This window comes from Podarcis erhardii, assembly GCF_964252035.2.
Source record: "Podarcis erhardii genome assembly, chromosome: 5".
NCBI classification, from domain to species: domain Eukaryota; kingdom Metazoa; phylum Chordata; class Lepidosauria; order Squamata; family Lacertidae; genus Podarcis; species Podarcis erhardii.
In genome coordinates this window covers 97,972,701-97,990,514 of record NC_138509.1, presented here as the reverse complement: position 1 = coordinate 97,990,514, position 17,814 = coordinate 97,972,701, and the positions used below count along the sequence as shown (strand labels likewise).

At 46.7% G+C, this 17,814-nt stretch overlaps 2 protein-coding genes across 4 annotated transcripts in view; one reads left to right on the top strand and one right to left on the bottom strand.

Annotated features, from left to right (window-relative positions):
• Positions 1-17,814, bottom strand: part of RUBCN (rubicon autophagy regulator) — a 44,481-nt gene that overhangs the window by 12,844 nt on the left and 13,823 nt on the right. For 2 of the 3 annotated variants that reach the window (XM_081862222.1, XM_081862224.1), the window contains exons 3-12: positions 17,516-17,599; positions 16,526-16,685; positions 13,131-13,237; positions 12,015-12,168; positions 11,348-11,899; positions 7,683-7,727; positions 4,973-5,068; positions 4,381-4,496; positions 3,155-3,356; positions 1,495-1,596 (exon numbers count right to left, since the gene is read on the bottom strand). In XM_081862222.1, the coding sequence (XP_081718348.1) occupies positions 1,495-1,596; positions 3,155-3,356; positions 4,381-4,496; positions 4,973-5,068; positions 7,683-7,727; positions 11,348-11,899; positions 12,015-12,168; positions 13,131-13,237; positions 16,526-16,685; positions 17,516-17,599 (1,618 nt within the window). The remainder of the gene's footprint in view (positions 1-1,494; positions 1,597-3,154; positions 3,357-4,380; positions 4,497-4,972; positions 5,069-7,682; positions 7,728-11,347; positions 11,900-12,014; positions 12,169-13,130; positions 13,238-16,525; positions 16,686-17,515; positions 17,600-17,814) is intronic. The other variant, XM_081862223.1, reaches the window with a different exon arrangement.
• Positions 11,536-17,814, top strand: part of RPL35A (ribosomal protein L35a) — a 162,913-nt gene continuing 156,634 nt past the window's right edge. The window contains exon 1 of the mRNA XM_081862897.1: positions 11,536-11,547. The gene's annotated coding sequence lies outside the window, so the exon portion shown is untranslated. The remainder of the gene's footprint in view (positions 11,548-17,814) is intronic.

The following is a 17,814-nucleotide window of genomic DNA, read 5'->3' as shown; positions in this document are numbered from 1 at the left end:
GATGACAAAATATTGCATGTCAGCGGAAGAAGGGGGGGAAAGAGGGTGTAAGCACAACCAGAGCAAGGATAGGAGAGACTCCCAATAAATAGCACAGGGCCCTTCAAACCAGACCAGTGGCTTTCAAATTTTCTACCCTGAGGGAATTCTTTCCATGTCAAATTTGTCTGCCAAGTAACCCTTGCACATCACAAATTATTCTGGAGCATAGCTGTGCGCACACACACACACACACAGGGTACTGGCCAGGCCCCCACTGTAATCCAAAATGCACCAGATAATGCAACTGACACCCCCTCCTTGCTGGTGCAAGCTGACTTCATTGGGGAGCCTCTAAGAGGCTTGTGGGGAGTCCCAGAATTCCACAGGATAGAGTTTGAAAACCACTGAATTATGGGGTTCAGAAGATCCCACCAACTCTGAGCTCTTGATCCTTTCCCCTCCTCCCTCACCCCAACACACAGTATTCCAAGCACAGCCAGGCCAGCCGCACAACTGCTCCTCCGGGTCTTGGCTGCTTAGCTATTCCTTGCTTCAAAGTGAGTTTCCAAGTTTCAAACCAGCAATGTTTTGTGGCTGATGCCAAAAAAAGGTAGATATTTACTTTTGTTTCTCTGATCTCTCTTAAAAAAGTTTGACGGGGAACAAACTTGACTAGGAAGCTTCCACAGGGGTTAGGGAGCATCACCCAGGCTACTCTAGTCTCCTTTTGTAAGGCTGTTTGCTGGGCTGGTTTCTCTGCCATGCTCTTCTTTGGCTGGAGAAGGGTAATCATGTACAGACAGAATAAGGATTGCCTCACTTCCCTAATGGCCAAACTCCACACACACTGTGGTCTCCAGCCCTGGTAATATGTGCACTGGGACTGATCCTGCACTCTGCACAACTAGCTTTGGCTGTTCCAAGTGCAAGTACCTCCTCTACACTTCCCATTTTTAAAATTCGGAACTGATCCTTCCTTTCCAAAGCCAGCCCGATTCTGCCATGTGAACATGCCTTTGGAGGGGGTTCAAACAGTAAGTTTCATGTTGGAATAAGCAAGCATGGGCAAGCCTCCCCCCACCGTAACAACAGCCTTCAAATTTGCATTTTCACTGGAAGGACCGATCAGCAAGGACAGTTTCAAGCTGACAGACTAGCAAATGATAGTCACAATTATCCTCCCAAGGCCCATAGTGTGTGCTTTTCCATTCCTGTTGGGCCCACTGTTCTGATACTAGAGAACTGTGTCACTCCCATTTTAAGAGCTGGACAATGCAGGCAAAGATTATTGTCTTCAGAGTCGCACACAGAGTCCTGCTGAGAAGGTGCCAGGTTCGGTCCCTGAAATCTGCAGTTAAAAAGGATCTCGGACTTGTGCCTGGAAGCATTTTTGCCAAGGACCTTGGAGAGCTACTGTCAACTTGGGCAAACAATCTTGGGTCAGATGGACCAACTGTCCCAATATAAGGGAGCTTCATATGCATAAGGCTCATTATACCAATTACATCTTACCTCTAATCTCATACTCGTCAACCTCTTCTGCTGAACCTGAGTCAGACAAGTGTGTCGAGTCCCGGGAGCTGAAATGGGATCCACTGTCTGTTGCCATAAGACCTGGGAGAACAGTGGTAGAAAAAGAAAGACTGCAGTACACATCAGAATCTGTCTGGTTCAGCCTTGGCCAGCCTGGCAGCCTCCATGCTTTGGACCACAGTTCCCATCACCCCTGGCCAGTGCATTAATTCAAGCTGGCCATTAAGCACAATAAGAAGCAGCACATGACTTCACTTATTTCCTTCTCCATCCCTTTTGCCTCTTGTACCATGTCTATTAGTTCCTGCGGGCAAGGACTGCCTTCTTTTAAAATCTGTGCACAATGCTCAGTAAAGATTTAGGTGTTTTAAAAAGGAATCATAGAAGTTGCAGGAGAAAGTTCTCTCTCTTCACTCAAGTCACCTCATTGATGAGTTTAGCATGATCAAAAGGAAAGGAAGTGCCTGTGGGTTAACTAGGAGCTCCCAAATAATTCACAGAACCTCTTATGCGGAGACTATAAATACAGATAAACCAGAAGCACAAAAACTTAGGGCCATCTTTTTAATAAATACCTGCATGTTAATGAAGTATGCAAATGATTTGACACTTGCCCATTTCACAAATGATACACATCCTAATAATCAGGCAGCCATCAAGAAAATAAGCCAAACTAAATACACACACACCCTTAGACAACCACATAAGCTCTATTGGTTTGGATCCTGTATACCTTGGTCCTGTATACCTGAAGGAGCGTCTCCACCCCCATCGTTCAGCCCAGACACTGAGATCCAGTGCTGAGGGCCTTCTGGCGGTTCCCTCATTGTGAGAAGTGAGGTTGCAGGGAACCAGACAGAGGGCCTTCTCAGTAGTGGCACCCGCCCTGTGGAACTCCATCCCTTCAGATGTGAAGAAAATAAGCAGCTATCTTCTCTTTAAAAGACATCTGAAGGCAGCCCTGTTTAGGGTAGTTTTTAATATTTAATGCTATATTGTTTTTAACACTCAATTGGAAGCTGCCCAGAGTGGCTGGGGAAACTCAGCCAGATGGGCGGGGTATAAATACTGTATTATTATTATTATCCAAAACAGCTCCTTCTGGGGGTAATCCAGATTTCCAGCAGTCCACTTCCTCCTCCAGCCACTTCCTGCTCCAGCCATTGACTCCTATGACAAAACTAAAAGGCAAGGCTAAAACCCTCTAGGTGTTTTGTGATCCCTAGATGCTGCACACACAAACAAAGCCGTAATCTGCACTACACTAGGGTGGAATTTGGTATGCAACATAGACATTAGTCGCGCGCCCCCCTTGCCCCAGGAGTCTCATTTCTATCTCCTTTTCGTTGCCAGCTTCTACCAAGGATAGATCCTGAAAAACAACACCCAGATTCCAGGGGGTCAGGAAGGAAAGCTTCAGTGCAACTCATTCATGCTCTGACATGATAAGAAGCAGAAGGCCATTAATTAATCTTGCTGAATTGGCACAAGAATAAAGGTTTCTTTGGCAAGAGGATATCAAGCTGTGGCACTATCCGGGATCTGCACCCTCGGAAATAGCCTCAGGGATCCACAGTCACTTAAATCCCCAAAGAAGCCTTCAACACAGCAAAAGGAAGAGCTGGAAGGAAGCACCCACTGTCTGAGCTGATCTCCGGGTACGCTGGGTGCAGGTGCCGCGTCCTGATCTGTTGTCGGCGGATGCGGATTTTCTGTTTGAGCTCCTGGATCTCCTTGTCGCTGTCCTCCTCCTCCTCTTCCAGCTGCCTGTTCGTCATGTTGCACTTCATCAGCTCAATGGCAGCAATGAGCGACTCGCAGATGCTGAAGTGAGCATTTTCCTGGGGTGAAGGGAAGAGGAGAAGCAGCAGCGTTACGTTTTGCACAAGACTCAAAAGGAGGGAGCAGTTCTCTAGAGAAAGAGACAATGGGTTTGCGGGGGGGGGGGGGCAGGTAGCATGACAGTCTAAATATCTTTCAATACTCAAGCCCGGTAAAAAAACCAAAAACAAAAACTTTGGCAGCCCTGTGCAAAATCTACACTGTTGTAGAATATGGATGTGCACAGAAATCTGTGGGTTGGTGGAAATGCAGCAAGCAAATATTTTTTTAGCCCTTATGGTTGGGGGAGCGAGTTTTTAAATGTTGCATTAAAAAAAATCGCCAAGGCCAGAACTTGTCTATCAACCGCATTAATAATCATTTTGCTGTTTAGCTCAATGTCATAACAAAAACAAATGGAACAATCAAAAGTGAGCCACAAAGTTAAGTTTCCTGTCTGCCAATGCAAATAAGGAAACACACAGATCACATAGTTCTCAGAAAATAAACCAACAGAAATAAAATTATTCCCGACATTAAACTCTGAGAAATATTTTTCACGAGGATCCTTAAAAAGAGGGCATGTTTAAAACACTGCTAACTTGGGGGCTAGTGTTGATTATTTTATTGTCAGCCCTTCCCTTAATTGCCTGTATCACATAAATAGATACTTTGGACCACAAAGAAAGTGATCAATATCCTCTCTCCAGCTTACATTTCAATACTGCTGGACTTTAGCCAGCTTATCGACCTAACAGGAATAGAAAGGCCTTGGGGATCGGATGACCAAGATGGTCTGCAGTCCTTCCTCACCCCCTCAGGAATCTTATGAGGTGTAAGGAATTGATACTGCCTGAAATAATTGAGTGCCAAAGACATTCCTGTCATCTTAGACAAGCAAGAGACCCCAAGCATATATATGGTTCCCAGGCAGCTACACACCCGCCCAGGCACTGGCCATATAACCTGGGAGTCACTGCTCTCTGTGTTTTTCTCTCACTATTTCATGCAAGCTCCGTGCATTTCACTTCTCCTATTGCCTACCTTTTCCAAGTCTGCACAGCTGCCAAAATCTTGCTCTGACAAGTAACTTATCAGGGACTGGCCTTCTGAGGGCCTCCGGAACATCCCTTCCCCAGAGCTTAGATACTGCCCGGTATCTGATGGAGAAAGAAAAGTTAAAGGAAAATTACTGTTCCATTCCTATGAACTTTGTCAAGGGGTGGCTCACGAAGGACTAGGGCAGTCAGAATCCTTTGGGAATGGTGGAAGATGCAAAGTCATTTGGAAAACCTCGCAAGGTCTGTGCTGGCTCTAGCTCCTGCTTCTCTGTCGTCAATAGGCCTTGGGTAGCCAATGTGGTACCTTCCAGATTTTGTTGGACTCCAACTTCCATCAGCTCCAGCCAGCATGGCAAATGGCCAGGGGTGATGGGAGTTGTAGTCTAATGACAAATGGGGGGTGCACCACATTGGCTACCCCTGCTGAAGGCCATTTGAAGCTGGAGGGGCACAGCTCTTAGCAAAAACCTGCATCAAAAACTGGAAAAGGCTCACACACCATGCTGATGCCCAACTCCAAAGGAGAGCTGAGAAACAGGCAAAAAATAACCCAACGAAAGTCCTACAGTGCTCACCGTATTCCATGTAAACAGATCCAGGGGTGCTCATCTGGCTGCTCTGCATTGAGCAGGACATGCTGCCTTGGAACCTGGAAATGTCTCCACTGGACTCTAGGGATAATATAAAGAAAGATGGAGTCAATCGCCATGATCAGAATGAGCCACAGGGCAGGGCATGAACAGAATTAAATGGGACAAAGTGATACATCGTGAAATATATGAAAAAAATAAAGTCAACAAGATGGAAGGTGCGGGAACATTTGGGCAAACGGGAGCCCAGAAGGAACCATTGAAGGCAGGCAGGCTGAGGGGTGAACTTTCATGGACAGGAGCAGAAATCATGCATGTGTTCAAGCAGGGGGGTATTCTAACAAGCTAGTCTAGATCTGCCTTCACAACTGGTGCCAATAGATATCAGGATTGGATCTTGGAGAGAGTCAGGTTCAGTATCCCAATTTAACCTGTGGCCCTCCAGTGTATTTAGGAGACCAGTTTCCATCAGCCTCTGCTAGCCTGATCCATGATTAGGGATGTTGGGAGTTCAGCAGCACCTGACAGGTTCCCCATCCCTCCCTGAGGCAAACATAGGCAAGTTGTTGTCTACTGAGTGCCATAATAAAAGCTTTTCTGTGAGACCACCTAAAGCGCTCTGTTGCAAAGCTTGGCTTGATGATTCTCCTGAAGCTTCAGCTACTTACAGTACTATGAAGGCCGCTCCAAAATATGCACTGAATCCTTGGCGAACAATTAAACTATGCTGTTTTACATCTATAAAGTGCTGAATGGTTTGGCCTCAACTACCAGGGACCACCTGCACCCACATGGCCACGTCACATTACCATTTCTGAAACTAAATGTTCCTGGGGATCACCAGTGCCTACCAGTAACTCCCGCCTCTTGCTACCCTTGGAGAGTCAAAGGCAAAGCACAGCTCAAAAGCTCAAGATCTTTTCATCTAGCCTTGGCACTGAGGAGGAGGGTTATGCCAATACAGAAAGAGAAGCGTGACCATCAGTTACATTTCACCTGGATAATTCAGTTTTTGGGGGTTTTTAAATGTAACTACAGTGGTGCCCCACAAGACGAATGCCTCGCAAGACGGAAAACCCGCTAGACGAAAGGGTTTTTTGTTTTGGAGGCGCTTCGCAAAACGAATTTCCTATGGGCTTGCTTCGCAAGACGAAAATGTCTTGCGAGTTCCTGCGGGGTTTTCCCCCCCCCCCCTTTTTCTAATCCGCTAAGCCGCTTATCTGCTTATACGATAAGCCGATAAGCCGCTAAAAGATGCTAAAAGCCGCTAATAGCGCTAATCCGCTAAGCCGTCAATGGGCTTGCTTCGCAAGACAAAAAAACCGCTAGACGAAGAGACTCGCGGAACGGATTCTTTTCGGCTTGCGAGGCACCACTGTATCCTTGTTTCTTAGACTGTTGCACCACTATAAAATCAACTTACATGTATACTATGGTGGTTATCCCTTCTTGAAACATTCCTATGAAGTCACTGCTGAAACTCTGGACCAGGTCACAAGGCCTTGTCCACAGTGGCCGTTCTCCAGCTTCCTGACCACACACAGAAGTCTGTCCTGACCTAGATTTCAAGTTTAGGAACAAGGCAACCTCTGAGAAACAGCTACTATAGGCTTGCATCACTTGGGCCAGAGCGTGGGCTTGACCTCCCCCAACAACTGAAGTTCCAGGGGCAACAAAGGCTGAACGGGACGGCAGCTGGTTTTAGTGCTTTATCCCAGCTGATAATGGCATGGAAAGAAGGTGGTGAAGGGAAATCAACATTTGAGAGTGTGTAGATCCAGAACATGCAATGGCAAAGGAGAGGGTTGAACAAGGAAAGGGAGACACTGGTGTCAACTTCAATAGCTCAGAAGATCAGGCCCAATTTAGGGCCACTTCATAGGTTATATTCCTGCCCGCCCGGCCCCCAATATGAAATGCACTTCCATGTAGGAAGCAATGCAGAACCCGCATGTGACAGCTATGCAATGTGAAATATCACTGTCCAATATAAGCTACAGGGAAGTCTTCCTCATCTAGGAAAAATACAACAAATGAGGCAGTCCTTGCAGAACTGTTTAGACTGGATAGAACCACTCTATAAATTGACACTTTTGGCATTATAACCAATTTTGACAAAGCTCCGAATGCAGACCAAAATCTCTTTATCAAAAAGTTTTGCCATATGGGTTGCACCAAGAAGAGGAAAGCCATGATCTTTGCACTTGGACATCTCAGAGCATGCCAAAAAACTGAGCAATGGTGGCTTCTTGGGTCAAAATAGTGAACTGCAAACTCTGCAGGACACAAAACACTCCCCCAAGACCCTTTCACAAGAACCCACACATTGAGTAGCACCAAGTAGCTTCAAATAAGGAAGGCCTGTCTGTACATAGTGCCCTGAATTCAGGCCAAAAGCCACCAGGAATGAATCTCCTTCCTAGCACACCTTAAAAACTAGGCAGGTAGACCTCTGAACTTCCTCACCTTGCAGCCCAGTAACCAACAATGGGCCAACAAGAATAGTTTAAAAAAACAACTCTTTTGTCACCCAAAGAACCTTCATTATGGGATGAAAAGAAATGTTACAAATCAAAATGCTCAAGTTGTTGGAGGCTTCTTGAGGTTGACACCAGGGGGTTTCTATTTTACAAAGACCTTGCAGTCAGTGCAGAAGATGCTGATGAAGGGGTTTGCAATGTGCTGGCTCCCAAACCTGCAACAGGATCTTCTATTATAATGCTGATATCTCTGTGCCCCCCTAAGGACAGGCAGCAAAGCAGAAAAGGGAGCGTGAAGGAAGAGAGAGAAAAAGAGAGAGGAAAGTTACTTACCAAGGTAGAATCCTGTCTGCCACACTTTGGAGACGTTGTATTTGTTCTCCCTTTAAAGACCTCCAAAGGTTCTGCCATTGCCCATACCATGAACAATACAACAGAGTAGAGATCCCAAAACAAGGCCCCAAATTTGGGGGGCCCCAGGGGCACACTTGAGAATCTAAGAAACTGTTGTGGGTACCTGAATCCCTCCCCAACCAAAACCAGGCAAAACACCTATACCCCCCCCAAAAAGCAACCCCCACCCCACCCCTGCAAAAAAGGCAACTGTCCAAAGCACCATTTAAAACAAAAAGCAAAAACAACAATTAAATCCGGGGAGCCATGGTGCTAATGAGTGCCTTGTTTGGGACCTCCAACTTTAGAGTCATTTTCTACACACACACACACACACACACACACACACACACGGAGCCTTTCAGTCATTTCAGGTTCACCAAGTTCTTCTGCCCAATTGTAATTCCCTTTTTCTTTGCCGCTTGCTGTGGCTGCTGTTGGCCTCAGAATTATCCTTTTTCCAGCAGCCCCTCACAATCTCACCAATATGCTCATGCAGAATACTATAAAGAAGCACGGTGACCAAGACTGGTGATCTTGCAGCCACTGCAGGAATCGGGTACATGACACTGGTGGTAGCCTCTAGGGTGGCAGGTCAGGCTCTGTGGGTCCATCTTGCAGAATTTTGAGCAAAGGAGCAGCTAACTAGTGTGGGATTAACACCTATGCTAAGCATAGTACAGGCGTCCCCCTGTACATAGTTCCAGGCACCTGTGCGCATAAGTGAAATCGCGTAAATTGGACAGCACCCTCTAAAAAGCTTCTAAATGCCTATTTCCCCCTGGTCTACTGCTCTTTCTCCAATCCAGACCAAAATAACTAGAATTAAAGCTCTGGGGCTGGACGGAGGATGCACAAGAAAGTAGAAGCAGCTGCTGCTGCTGCGCTACCCCACATGTCAGCTATTAAGCGGGGAGGCTGAGCAGCCTAAACAAAGCCCTGCTGCACCTCAGGTCTCTTCAGAGCTTCCTCTGCCCTTATTGACATCCTCTTCAGGCTCTGGGGAGGGTCCCCTCACAAGCCACAAGGACTCTCCAGCTCTCTTCTGCTATTTGCTGGTATGATTTTATTTATTTCCAACAGTCACAGAGCAGGGGTCAAGGAATTGGGCCTGCTATCGTGTGTGTAAATTAACTGAGGGTACCATGCCTATGAATGCGTCTTGCTACTTGTGGCAGGAAGCTTTACAATCCCTTTCTCAGCATGATATTCACAGTCTCAAGAAGTGCACTTGTAGATGTGGGCAAAGCTAAAATACTACTGGCTGAGTGGGGAAAAGAATAATGGTGTTTTGTGTAGTATGATAGATTTCTGGGGAGGGGTCAGCAGCTCAACAAAAGGCTACCAATGTGACTCTGCATCTCCATGGCTACATCAGCAACTATATGAATGCTGTGCAGAGAAGGAAGTTTGACATACAATTTGTTATTTCTGCAGCCTAAGTGTACATAGCACTTAGCAGGATTTCCTGAGCAAGTAAGAGGGGCTCTGTCTCCAAGGAGCCTATAATCCAAATGCCGGCCAGAAAGTCAAGAGAGGGAGAGAAAAGAGCAGCAAGCAAATGTGACCAAGTGCAATTACCTGTACTCAGGTGTAGTTGCAACTGAGGCCAGGGATTAAAAGGTTAAAACAAATGTTGCACAGGGGGGAAAGGAAGGTTTTGAGGGGGGATGTGAAAGAAGGGAGAGAGATGGCATCTTGTACTTGTCCAGAGAGGGACTTCCACAACTGGATGGCTCAGTTGGTTAGAGCATGGTGCTGATAATGCCAAGGTTGCAGGTTCAATCCCCATATGGGACAGCTGCATATTCCTGCATTGCAGGTGGTTGGACTAGATCAGTGTTTCCCAACCTTGGGCCTCCAGCTGTTTTTGGACTACAACTCCCATCATCCCTAGCTAGCAAGACCAGTGGTCAGGGATGATGGGAATTGTAGTTCAAAAACAGCTGGATGCCCAAGGTTGGGAAACACTGGACTAGATGATCCTCAGGGTCCATTCCAGCTCTACAATTCTATGATTCTATTATTCTAACTGAAGGGCGGGAAAGGAGAACAGGCAAAGTTGTGTTAGAAGATCATCACACAGCTGTTGTTAGAAGGCCAAAGTCACAGACAGCTCTGTAAAGGAAACCAAGGGAATAGCAAGGCACCTGCTTTAGAGGCAGGAGAGCCAAGGAATTTCTGCTGGAAATGAAAGTGGATGGGAAGGCAGCCAAGGAAAGCATTTGAGAAGGGGCATCACAGGAGATGAGGGTGACTGGCAGACATGGGCAACAGTGGGTTCATGAAGTATGGATTATTCAACCATGATTTTTGACCACTTGCTTTGGGAGCTGCCCGTCTGCTTTTCTCTGATAGATAATTATAACAGCTCATCTTCCCAGCTTGATCTCCTTTTACCTGCTCCCCTAAGACCATCTATGAAGTATGTCACAAATCAAAGGGAAAGGTGAGCTAGGTTGACAGACGGGGGCAAAGTGGGACAAGGAGGGGGGGATTTTAAAAGGTATTGAGAAGTGCCACACAGCTGCAACTTTCCGTTCACCAAATTTCTAGCTTTCCCCTCAAGACCCGCTTCTTTACCAAAGCCTTTCAAAACTCAGTTCAGAGTTAGTCTTTAATACAACACCATAGGAAGGGCACCAGTTCAGTGGTACAACCTCTGCTTTGCATGCAGATGTAGGGCTTGGAGAAACCCCCATAAGAAACCCTGGAGAGCTGTCAGTCAGTATGTAGACATTACTGAGCTGGATGGACCAACAGTCTGAGTCAATGTAAGGCAACTTCCTCTGTTCCCATGAAAAGGGCTTCCTATGGTCCACCCACAACATAGATCAATCCAGTTTGGCTCACAAAACCATTTTCCCTCAAGCCACGCACCTCTGCCCATCAGCTGACACCCCTGATGATGTCAGCTGATGGGCAGGAGAACAGGGTTTGATGCTACGTTGGCTGCACACCCTGTTCCAAGCAGGAAACAGGATCCTGCAGCCAAGGAAGCAGGATTTAATCTTCACTGATCAGCTTAGCCTTTTGCTCTTCGGAGCTAGAGCAAGATTGAAAGGTGGGTGTGAGGCACTTCAGAGTGGTTTACAAAAACGCTTTGTGAAACACCGGCCCTCACCTCCATTTTGACATCGCTCCTGCTAGGGATTTTGACAGGTGGGTGGTTCTGAACACCCATCAAATTTGGCCCACAAAGCCGATTCTGATAAGGACCTGGCCCATGGAACCAACCAAAGAGATCTCCCCACCACCACCACTGCAAAAGGCTGAGCTATAGCAAGTATGGGTGGGAGGGTAGGGCTTAGCTGCCTTGTACATCATTTCTGCTATTCATTCATTGTAAAACCTTTCATGCAAATCCTGTCTTTTCTGTTAAGTGGGCAGGGACCATTACAGAAGTTGAAAGTTTTCCCAGAGGCAGCTGAGTCTGTGCTCAACAGCAGCAGTCGTAAGATATCCAACTCTTTTGCCCACACCTTACCGTGAGTTTTCCCAGAGGCCACGTTGGTGTCTGAATGGGAGCGTACATGGCTCCTCTTGAGCCCCCCATAGGAAGCTGCCGTCTGACCCTCTGAGAAGCTGGACCTACGGAAGAGGCTCATCCCTCGGCCGCCGCTGCTGCCGCCACTTGCTCCCTGCTCTCCCAAGGAGGAAACGGACTCCTGCTTTTGGGAGCTGCTGGACGAAAACAGGTTGGAGGTGCTGCTCTCAGCACTGTTGCTAGTGGACGTGCCGGACTGGGCTGGGCTACCACAAGCCCGACTCTGCTGGCCCAGGTTCCCAATCGCCAGGTATTCTGGCCCGTCTGTGACATCCTGGCTGGCTGCCCACGAGTCATCATTGGCTGAGGTGCTGGCACTCATCTCGCCAGGAAAGGAGGCATTTTTCGGGGGGGAGACGGTGAGGTGTGGGAGAGGAGGGGCTTGCCACTGGGGGGACCTGCCCTCCGGCTGCCAATGAGATGAGGCACACTGGGAGTTTTCCTGAGGCTGGCTGGTGCCACTGCAAACCCAAGTGTTTGAAGGTCTCCTGTCTGGAAAGAGGTGGGGAAAGAAGGGGAAGCAGGGACTTGAGTATTTTAAGAAACAGAAATGGCAACAGAAAAACACAGCCTAAACTACTGCACTTTGAGGTGCTAGAGCTTTCACCTTGAATGCTGGCAGAGGCAGAGTAAAGACCTGAGAAGGAGCCAAAATACCGGTGGGTCGTGCATTCAGCTGGAGGGGTACATATGGATCCAGGAAGCGCTGTGAGACTTTGGCTCTTTGTCACAGGCACAGAGGACTCGCTCTTCCTGGCAAACTGAAAGAAGGACCTAGTTAATGCACAAGGAATACACAAGGAAGTAGAGCTATAGAACCAGAAATGGAAGGAATGCAGCGGATTATCTGAATCAATCCATATTCAAGGAACAGGGTCCACATTCATTCATTCATTCATTCATTCATTTATTTATTTAGCCAGCCCGTGAACCCCAGATCAGCTGCCGTGGAATCCCTGGGTGTTGCAGAGGGCACATTCTAGGGGCACTAACATGTCAGCTGTGCGTCATCAACACTGTTGTCCCATGTTAAGTGTTGCCCTAAGAAAGCTCTGTGTTGCAGGGAAAGGTGGGCAAGCAGCGTTTCAGAGAAGTTTGCGAACCGTTGCTGATCATCTTATTGAGGAACTCCCACTTGACTTCTGGCACCATGGAAAGCCACTCATTAAACCCAACATCTGCTCCAAGGTGACATAGCTAAACCACATTCACTGATCCCTGGCCAAGCTTCTTTTCAAACCTCCAAGAAAGAAGAGTCACCCACAACTTCCCCAGCAGCTATTTCACTGACAGTTATTCTTTAGAAGTAGCCCAGTAATTTCCTCATGTCTTATCGACTGTGGCTTCAAGAATAGCTCTTTCTGAAAGCAGTCCTGGAAGCTAAGTGGAGCAACTAATAACAAACCCTGAAGCAATGGAGAAAATCCCCCAGGGTCCAGTCTACCTGACAGATGCTTCTGAACCAGCACTGCAGTCTGCCTTCTCACAGATATAGCTGGCTGAGCAATTTCCTCCTGACCAGCCATTTTGCAGAGCTACAGCAAATGCTCTGGGGCATTTAACCTCTGGGGTCAAGCAGTCAAGGCACTTCTTCAAGAGTCCCCTGCTTGCTCCTGAATGAGATATTGTGTGCAGGACAACAGCAGAGCAGCATCTGGGAGGAGGGAAGCAATGAGCAAAAGGGGAGGGGACACAAACAAGAAGCAATGAGGACCCTTCTCACCATAGATGCATCTATCTGAGCTAGCAGCCGGGGGTTGTTCTGTTCGACAGCCTCCAAGCACTGTAACATGGCTGTCACATGAGCATCACTGAGCAGGAATGCTGAGTCTGCAAAAAGGAAAAAAAGGAAACTCAGGCTGATATTTTTTATTATTATTATTATTATTAATAATAATAATAATAATAATAGCCCACCCATCTGGCTGGGTTTCCCCAGCCATTCTGGGCAGCTTCCAACAGAATATTAAAATACAATAGTATTGGCTTATTGTTCCTTTACATGGTGAAGCATACAGTATTTGCATTCCTAATGTCCAGTCCTCTGGGCTTCATGCTACTGAAGACTTTTATATAAAAAAAAGTAGCCCTGAACTACTAAAACTCAAACTTGACTGTCTTACAGTCCTTCTCAGAAAGCATTCAATGCCCAATGAATTCACAGGGGAAAGATTTCTATGGTTGCACAGCAGTCTTCAGAAACCTCTTGCAAGTTATAAATCACACAGCCACCTAAATGAAGGTGTCGGGACAAGTATCCTCTGCTTTTCACTCACTTAGCACTTCCCAGTTGACATACAATCAGGGAGTTGGCCAGGTCAGGTGTCATAGAGTCCAAACCCTGCTGATGCAGCTTCCCTGCACACTGGAAACCTATCGTGTCAAGCAGGAGAATTCTAGGCTTGCCTTCTCCACAACTTAGTAGTTTGCACTGCAGTGCAACAGGGATGGGTTCCTGTGTAAATGATTCTCGTGCCACATCTGTCACCAGAGAGTTCCTACAATTAGACACGGCCATGGAAGAAGCTACCTTTGCAGGAACAGTGCCCTAGTATGTTCCTCAACAGTTGCATCACTCATGGACACTCCATCTCAACAGAAGAATTGCAGAAACGGACTCTGCAGCTGTGTTACAACAACAAAGGCCTCTTGAATGTCTCCCTTCATGGCATGCCAATTAGGACAAGGGACCCCACTCCTCCCCAGCCTTCATGGTACAAGCTCTACACACTTAAGGCTTTGTATCAACAGGCTGTGATCATAAGCATGTGGGGGCTGAGGATACAAAAAAGCACCAGCAAGGGTTTGGGAGTTAAGGAAGAAGGCCCAAAGGAAAGGGCCCATTACTTAGTAGTAGATCACATGCTTTGAATGCTGAAGGTCCCAGGCTCAGTCCCAGTTAAAAGGATTTCAGATAGTAGGGCTAGGAAAGACTTTTCCAGATGGCCTTGCAAGAGCCGCTCCCAGTCAGAGCAGCTAATTCTGGCCTAGCTGGAGTAATAGTCTGATGTGGTATAAGGCAGCTTCCTTTGTTCCTGGGCATTTATTCTTTCTACTCTTTGCCATAAAAGCAGAGCCCCATAGGCCTAGTTCTCACTTAAGTGGTAAGCCTGCTCCACTTCAGACTGCAGATGAGGGCTCATGCAATGGGAATATCCCTTGCACACTGAAAACCAACATGTCAGGAGAAGGCTAGATTAGGACCCTTGTCTTTGACGCTGTAGTATTCTATGCAGATTTTTGTTCGGTTTTTGGTATCAAATAGTTACAGCTCAGCAAGAATTAAGCCTGTGTCTCCAACAGAGAAGACTTCCTTCTTGACAGAGATGCAGGCCTTTTTCTAAAGAAATTTAGTTACCTAAAAGTGTTTATCTTTAGCGCAGGAGTTTGAGGTTTCCATGTCTATCCTGTACTTGACTTTCAGTGTTATCCATATTACGTGCTCTTATCCATATTACACTAGCTCTTTTTAGGCAATGTGCTGCCTAAATGTGCTGCTATCATTGCTATCATTGACTGCAGCTCAACAGCTGAAAGCAAAAGACAATACACTGTCCCTACAGCTTGGGAAACTGCTTTCCTTTCCTCTCGCCCCAGGAACCTCAGCACACCCCAGACAGTGAAGAAAGAGAATCTGTTTCAACCTCCCTGCAGGCCACAGGATCAGACCAACCAAAGTACCCAAGAGTAGTGAACAACACATAAGTGTCTATCACGAGAGGTCACTACAGGATTGTTCACACAGTGTGTTCGTACATTCAGATATACCATGGGCTGCCAGAGAAGCTAAGAAGAGCCAGCAAGATCAGGCTAGCAACACATCTAGTCCAATTTTCTGCAACCTGATACTTCTTGGGAAGACTGCAAGAAAGGATATGAGCACAACAGCACTCTTTCCACTGGGGAATCCTAGTAACTGGTTTTAAGAACATATTGATTATGAGAAGGGAGATAGAACACAGCCTTGCCACCCATGAATTGCCTAATCCTCTTTTACTACCTTTTGAGTCACTGGTTAAGCTCTTTATATATATATATTTTAGGCCAGTTATAGTATTTTGGCATTTCCCCATGTTTATTGCTTACTTTTCCAGACATATTTATTAGTTTGCATTTGTATGTGCACATATATAATGTACAGAGCAAAATGAGACATCAAACAAAAATATTAGGCGGAGGATTTGCACTTCAGTAAAACAAATTTAGCCAGGTCATCCATGTTTAAAAGAACATGAATATGAAAAACAAAAAGAGGATATGAAAATTGATGAACTGCCAGATAAATAAGGAAGCAGCTTTAATAAAGTGAAAGCAATACAACAGAACAGCTACAAAAGACATGATGCGAAACAATAGACGAGGCAGCACAGCTCATTGCTTCGTTTCCCCCCCCAGGGATGAGAAACCTTTTTCAGCCTAAGAGGCACATTCCCTCCTGGGAAACCTCCAGAGGAGCACATGCAAAAAATTCTGAGGAGCAACAGACGTGACTTTTTCCTTTGCCCTTTTATCCAAAGATCCCGGGGCAACAGCAGTATTGTAGTACAATGCCCAGCAGTGGCTCTACAGCAGGGGTCAGCAAACCTTTTCAGCAGGGGGCCGGTCCACTGTCCCTCAGACCTTCTGGGGGGATGGACTATTTTGGGGGGGGGGTGAATGAATGAATTCCTATGCCCCACAAATAACACAGAGATGCATTTTAAATAAAAGGACACATTCCACTCATGAAAAAACATGCTGATTCCCAGACTGTCCACAGGCCGGATTTAGAATGCGATTGGGCCGGATCTGGCCCCCGGGCCTTGTTTGCCTACCCATGCTCTACAGGGTTTCAGGCCTATGTGGAAATGCTGGGGATTGAAATTGCGATCTTCCACATGCAAAGCAGACAGCCTACCAGTGAGCCATGAGCCTTCCACATCCTTTAAACAACATTTTCCGTCATGGCCAGCCTGGGACTTTAACCTCAATTTTGGGGATGGGGGAGGAAGAGAGAAGCCACCTGCGGCTGTCTGAAAGCTGCCTTTTATTTGTAGGCTGCCAAGTGCTGACCACAGAGTACAAGAAAGAAGAAGAATGGCACGAGAAAGAAGAGGAAGAGCATGGGTTTCATCTTACCTGCGTAGAACTTCCTGGTGTACTGTTTGTTCCCAAGCAGAGGCTTCAGCTGAGCTGACAGGCAATGGAACTGCAGGCTGTGCTGGAGCCACGCCTCTGCAATGGCTCGATCACTGACGCCGTCGGTGTTCCGCTGTCCGTTCTCGTACAGGTTGATAAACTGGAAGACAGATGGTACTTCCTCTGAAAAGCTGGCAGAGACTAGCAGGTAATGGACAGCAGCGTCCCAGAAGAACCCTGATTACATACTCCTCTTAGAATCTCTCTCAATTTGCCACTGTCCCTGAAAGCGTATGCAGGACTGCTGCTTGAGGCACCAGCTGACAAATGAGAGGCAGCATAGCCTAGGCTGCCGGAAAGCCACTCTGTATCAGCATCAGTTCCCCATTCGCACAACAGGGAAAATAATGGCCTCACTTTGCAAGCCTGAGATGTGTTATAACCCTTTGAGAAGGAGGAAGCTGTCTGCCCTTAGCAGACCCCATTTTCTTGCCTGATTATTCTCTAAATGGAGACTGTAGCAGCAGCCCCAATACAACACACCTACATATGCTTTCCACGACAATCACGCCAATTTCACCGTTTTATATCACGACTCTTGCCATTGATCCAGTGTCAGAACTTGAGCTGCAGCAGGCAAAGGGAGCTTGATGGAAATTCAGTTATAGTTCAGTTATAAATCAGTTGTTATTGTTATTAATTATTATTATTATTATTAAACTTTCCTCAGGTCTGAAGCTGCTTGCATTTCCTCACCAACCTTGGGCTGCAGGTAGGAGTTTCCCATCAGCTCCCTCCCCCCTGCCGTCAGCACTTTTCATTTGAGTTACATACCGGCTTCCTGCAAACAATCCCAGCAAGATTTGCCTTTCAGACCTTCCGTAAAGGTTAAAAACAACAAAGTGGCAAGTGACTTCTGCTCACCTCGACAAACTTGTCCCCCACCCCCTGGCAAAACCAAGATCTTCTTTCCCCAAAACATGAGCTCACCTTTTCAATGTGATGGGCAGCATGTGGGCTCAGCCAGCGGAGGTCCTTCACAAACTGCCAATAATCCCTCTGCCTGCAACACACCTGCCCAGGAAATACATAGAGTTAAAATTCCCCTGGCAGTGCCAGCTCAATATGTGCTCAGAGACCAGATTCATGAAGAGGCAGGCGTAGAAAGGGGAAGGAAATTAACTCCTTTACCGCTGTCAATTATGAACTACGGACCAAAACATGTCAGGTGGTCTTAAGTGCTACTTCTGAAATAATCTCTGTTACAGCTTAATTTGCATCTTCCTTCT